We start from the raw sequence: 5,948 nt of genomic DNA, 5'->3' as shown, positions 1-5,948 counted from the left end.
AGAGTGAGACAGAGAAGAGAAAAAATACAAAAGATGGAGGCCCACAGAAAGAAATAACATGGGGATAAAGAGAGACAGGATAGGAGACAGCGCAAGGAGTTTAATTAACACCTTGACTGCAGGATAATTATCAGTCAAAATGCTGTATCAACATGACTTCAGTAGATGCCAAGACTTCCACTGTCCACTGTACTGTCGCACATCAGCTAACAGAAGCTATACCATTAACACTCATCTGAAGCATCAAAGCTCGGTGATATAACCTCTGACTGGAGCTGTCATGATCGGGATGCCTGCAGAACCACAAATTAAACTAAAGAAGGGCCACCCTGATGTGGGTCTACAGTAGAGTGCTGATGACTGAACTGAAGCCCAGTGTACGACAACTGTGGACAATCAGTGTCTGTTTGTCTCCCAGGAAAAACCAGAGGAACTGATAGGTTTTACACCTGTAGCAGCAGAAAAACCAGTGCATTTGGAATAAACAGACCAACTTAGAAGGGATCAGCAGCATCAGACAGAAGAAATGTCGACTACAGAAATCTTCTGCAATCAGAAATCCAGAGAAATAAAGATTAAATGTTTTGTTGAATGCATCAATTAGCTGTTACATAATTTAAATCAATTAACAGAATAACCATTTAGTGGATTAAGTGTAATAAATAATGAAGAATATAAGAGCATCCAAATTACTCATTTTGTACAAAACCCACACATTTTTAAGAATTTAATGAATAAAAGCTGAAAAATCACACAGTTGAGCATCTTAGTCAAAGGCCATCAATTCATCAATTATCAAAATAGTGATTATGGTATATCTAGTGAAATCAATCTAGAACTATAATCCTTTGGGTTTTCTAATCTAAAGCTATAGACAATTTAGAAACATGGCATAGGTATTTGTCCACTTCTTTTTACAGCATAAGCTATTGATTAGATTTCCCAAAATAGTTTGATGAATTTATAATTAAGGACAATACTCATTAACCCCAGCACCACATAGAAAACTGACATGTGCTCTGTTAAGTGAAGTGCAAAAATATCACAGCAACAACTGTCTAGCAACAACTGCATCAGCAAATCAAGAAACACACAGGTGTCATGAGTCAACATGTTAAATTAAGTTTCCAACAACAGCCTCTGGCTTGTTAAAATGTGGATCAATGTAGACTATAAAACAGGTTTCTGGTGCCCACATAACAAATAAAGACAGTGTGTACTCTACAGCTTACTCTGTCGGGTCCCATGGTGGAACCTATGTCGTGTCTTAGTTCAGATCACCCAGCACATCCAGGCCAGGTCTGGCATCACCACTGACTATTCATGTCTTGAATCCCACAACTAGTATAAAACCTGGTTTAATAAGAGCTCACAGCTATAAAGAAAGATAGGCTGATTTGTGTGTCTGTGTGTGGATTCATATCTACGTCCCAAGTTGCAGACAGACCCACTCCAATTAACCTCATTTACCGTAATCTGGTTGAGCTCTCTCTACTGGTGAAGGGATGCTCCACTCAACTTCCTGACTAGCCAGATTGATAAGGAAACTGCTCACATCACAGAGTCACTTCAGTACTTGATGTACATATACAGCTTTTCTGAGGTCTGCCAGAAATGATCCAGTTTACTGAGATCAAATACACAGCCTCTGAGAAATCCGTTGAAAATGGGACAGGACATGGTGTCTCTCAGTTATACTACCCCCCACCCCATGGCACTCTACTGCCTACAGCCTGCCATCTAGCCAAAGTTATAAGAAAAATTTCTGAATGTGAGTAGTCATGTCAAACAGCCATGGAGGAGCGCTGGGCGGCTAAAAGCCTGAACCAGTGGCTGCCAGAGAGAGGAGTTGACGTCTTTTGCAAAGAGAGAGTAGGACAAAGAGAGAGCAGCATGTACATGAGTTATGTAGATGCTGTTAACATCCATTTTGATGGATACAGGTTGGATTCAGATGTGGCATTGCTGTAGTGTACGGAGCTGGTTGCTGCTTTCACAGTGTCATTTGTTTCTAAAAAATACATTTGAAGAAATGAATGTGATGTTTTACTAAATATAATCTTAAGGAATTTACCAAAAAGTACCAAGGTCAGTGACCTGATCATCAGCATAACTACAACTACAACTTGTTTAACCAGTATGGTCTGTATGGAGTCCAAGCAACAAGCAACTTATCAAACAATTACACAGACCAGTTTCAAGATACATAGTGTGCAGATAATTTGACTTGTAGATGAAACACAGGAGGTCGCACAGGCTGATCCAGCAATGTGTCAGTGTTTTCCTTTACCACCTGGGGACTGGCCCAGCAGAGTAGAGTTACACTGACACCTTATCTCCCCTGCTTCAGCGTCTGTTCTTAGTAGAATAGCTTAGCATCTTTTCCCCCAGTGACATCCCCTACTGTGGGGTGCCATATGGAGGCAGGCAGCAGACGGGGGATAGCAGGCATTACAAGCAGCCCCTTGCCAGGTGTGACTCTCCTAGGAAACTCAAACATGCTCACAGCATGAGTTATGTAGATGTTGTTTAGCTATACCTGTACGTCATTCAGAAGAAGCTCTGGGAAGAGACGGTAGGCACATAACTAGCAATCCTAAGTACTGGGATGGAGCAACCAAACACACACACAACGAATTGTGCAATACCTGCAAGCCACGTTGCTGCCTGTCAAAGGGGTCTGAAAGCAAAATGCCAGCCGGCTGGTTGAACGTTGCTGCCTTTTATGTAGCACAATTAAAGCCCACAGCTTGCACTGAGCTCACTTTAAATCATGTCACCTTCTAATCGGGGCCAGTTAAGTCAGACAAAGGGCTTGATGAACTGCCCGTTAAGTCTTTTGTTCAGCAGTTTCATTTATTTCAGGTAACCTCCGCTAGCAGAAACGGCACCTACCGCAACAAACAGAAAAATAAATAACGTTGTTCCCTGGGCACACAAACTGCATAAAACCAAACTGCATTCTTTGGATATCGCTTTATAACATCAGAAGTATCAAATGCTGCCTCTGTCAATCCTATAGACGGCAGGAATCGAGAAAAAAACATACAAATTAACAGGTTTATTCCACAGTAACTCCAGTCTAGCTTGGCATACCCCATTCTTTGCACCAGCAGCTAACGCTAAGCTAATCAGCAGCTAGCTACCGACATCGGGTAACGCTGCAAGCTGTACACAAACACAAGCTATAAAAAACGCTACTGTACCTTTTAAAATCTCTCATAAGCCGTCTCCTTGCCGGGGTTGACATTATTCAAAATGTGTAAAATCTAAACCAGGACCATAAACCGAGTGCTATCAGAAACTATATACGGTATGTCTTCCGCTAGTAGCCCTTTTCTTCTTCTCCCAAAACAACTGACTAGCTATTTAACGGTGACGTCAGCTGCTTACAGTGCTGGCCAGTAGAAGTACAGCCGCTTCTATGCCAGACACCATGTCGAGGAAAAATGCTTATTATAACGCTTCCCCAATGACAGGCAACTATATTACAGAGGCAGTTCTATTTCAGTTGGTGTAAGATATGAGATGCATGTAATGCTATAGCCTACCTGTAAATACATTAGCGCATATCCACATGGGCCACATTTTACAGAGCACTACACAAAATATGATATAGAATTTATTTTCTTACTGCATATTCTGCTTATTGATAGATCCAGTTCAGGATTAGAAACATGTAGGACAACCCTTACTATTGCCAGGGCCCTTTGATTTGTCAAAAAAAAAATGTTAATAACAGTCATTTCAAACAGAAGCTCTGACTTAGGGGCTGTCTGATCTTTTGGGCTCTTGGTCTGGAAGCTTTGTTGCAACCATCCACATCAGTGGTATCACTAATATTCAGTGGTGGGCCGTCAGGGCCAGCAAGGCCTTCTCTGCTGGCCTAAACACTATCAGAAGCACTGGCCTACATTTACAACCTAAATTCTAATATTTGTTCCTTGGAATTGTATTAATTTATCCCCAACGGTCTATTCTCTTCATTTCACAGCATTTCTCTTAGCTGCACTGCTTCCAGTTTGTGTATGTCAGGGGTGGCCAATTCCAGTCCTCGAGGGCCGCTGTCCTGCTTGTTTTCCAACTATCCCATACTATCGCCCTGCTGCTGATTACCTGACCAGGTAATCAGCAGCAGGTCAAGCAAAGTAACAGACTGCATAGCCTCAAGACACAGGTACGGTATTACTTATAATATGACCTGGGCTGCATTACAGTTCTTTCTTATTGGAAACGTGATCAATATGTACGTAAGTAGATGGGGAATTAACACGTAACATTTTAATTACATTCTGCTGAAGTGAAAGAAATGACTCAAAAAAAGATTAATTCATTTTGCTGAACGAGATTCAACGATCCGAATCAGTAAAATGATCCAAACTTCCCATCACTAGTTTGCTCGCCACTTCCATGGCTATAGAAAAGGACTTACTGATGCAACTGAAACGCAGAGATCACCTCTATGACAGAGTCACTGAAGTCTTCCTGCGCAAAGAAAGGAGGATGGATTATGTCTATAAATAAATAAATAGCATCTCTGGTGATTATGATGTATTTTATTTAAATGTTTTGTTTTTGTCATGTTATTAGATAAATATTGATTCTGAACTGATGTACGAGGCACAGTTGCGGTTGTAGTGTAGAGGTTTGGAGCTGTCTTAACTGGGTTTCTTGCTTTAGTAAAAATGATATTCACCCTCAATACATGAAATGCCCCTCTCTCTGTAATGCCAGGCTTTGTTGTACCGCGTTTTTGTATAGTACTGATGGTTTCTATAATTGCAACATGATAGTGGTGGTATTAGGTGAATGAAGTTGGGTAAGTCCCCACTGAAGGCCCAGGTACCAAATGCACGGCCCGCCGCTGCTAACATTTATCATTTCTATAGTGATATATAGAATTTCTTTGATACTCAATATTGAGTTTATAAAGACCATATTATTAGTCTATTTTCATCTTTAATATTGTCAGCAGAGTGTGATATTCCTATAGTATTCTGATGGGTAATTACAGTGTGTTTGTAGACTTCAAGAATTTAGTGTAGATTCCACTTATCACACATTTAATACCTTATACAGACATTGAAAATAATGACTTTGCCTATAATCACAGTAGCAGTATAATTAATTTTCCTAACTGAACCTCAACAAGGTGCCATGCAAACCAGATGTTTGTAATTATGTTGCATTCATGCCCTATCTTCCGTTGTACCTTCTGCTGTCTTGCCCTGATGACAACAAGATTTCTGCGGATATTCAGTGAGTCAAACAAAGCATAATATGATAGAGAGGAGTTCTGCAATGCAATTTTATTCTGATGATCTAACAGTATCATTCATATCATCTATCTCTTGATGTGGGTAGCGAAAGAAAGAACATGGAGCCTCTCATCCATCTAATCACCCCGGTTTGATTTCTGAACAGATGACAGGTGAAAACAAAAATTACACAATTTATTGAGCAGTAAGGGGCTTACCTTAAAAATACATGAGCCATAAAGGCTCTTTGTCTGCATGGTTGTGCCTGTTAACTGATTAACATCAAGTCAGTGAAGATATGGACTGACCTTTAAGTCTGTTGTACCCGGTACTTTTTACTATACTGACTCTGAGAGACGAGACAGTCCAAGTAACTACAAAACAGTGCTGATTTATTCCATGAACACAGGTAAAAATTAACATTACACGCTCAGGTATCTTGCACCTCCAACCTGCACGCAGGCAGATGAAAGATGAAAGACCCTGAACCGAACCAAGCCTACACATTTATCTCTTCGGTTGGGCTAGCCCCATACTACACAGAAACGTCAACTGAGACGTCTCTGTTGCCAGCTTTGCAGCTGGTCATAGCAGTAGTCAAAACATGAAGCAAATCAACGTGTGAATGTGTATGTCTGTTGATTAAGTGGTGTGTAGCTAAAAACATTCTCACAGACTTCTAGTAACATG

The 5,948-nt window shown here is 40.6% G+C and overlaps 1 protein-coding gene across 2 annotated transcripts in view; it reads right to left on the bottom strand.

Annotated features, from left to right (window-relative positions):
• ube2b (ubiquitin-conjugating enzyme E2B (RAD6 homolog)) overlaps positions 1 to 3,421 on the bottom strand; it is a 9,591-nt gene extending 6,170 nt beyond the window's left edge. The window contains exon 1 of one of the 2 annotated variants that reach the window (XM_020611978.1): positions 3,207 to 3,421. In XM_020611978.1, the coding sequence (XP_020467634.1) occupies positions 3,207 to 3,250 (44 nt within the window). In that variant the 5' untranslated portion in view covers positions 3,251 to 3,421. Of the gene's footprint in view, positions 1 to 2,648; positions 2,668 to 3,206 lie in introns of those variants that run through there. The other variant, XM_020611979.1, reaches the window with a different exon arrangement.
• Between the last annotated feature and the right edge of the window lie 2,527 nt (positions 3,422 to 5,948).

The sequence above is a fragment of the Monopterus albus genome, unplaced genomic scaffold, assembly GCF_001952655.1.
Source record: "Monopterus albus unplaced genomic scaffold, M_albus_1.0 scaffold119.1, whole genome shotgun sequence".
In the NCBI taxonomy this organism is placed as follows: domain Eukaryota; kingdom Metazoa; phylum Chordata; class Actinopteri; order Synbranchiformes; family Synbranchidae; genus Monopterus; species Monopterus albus.
This window is presented reverse-complemented; position numbering and strand designations above follow the sequence as displayed.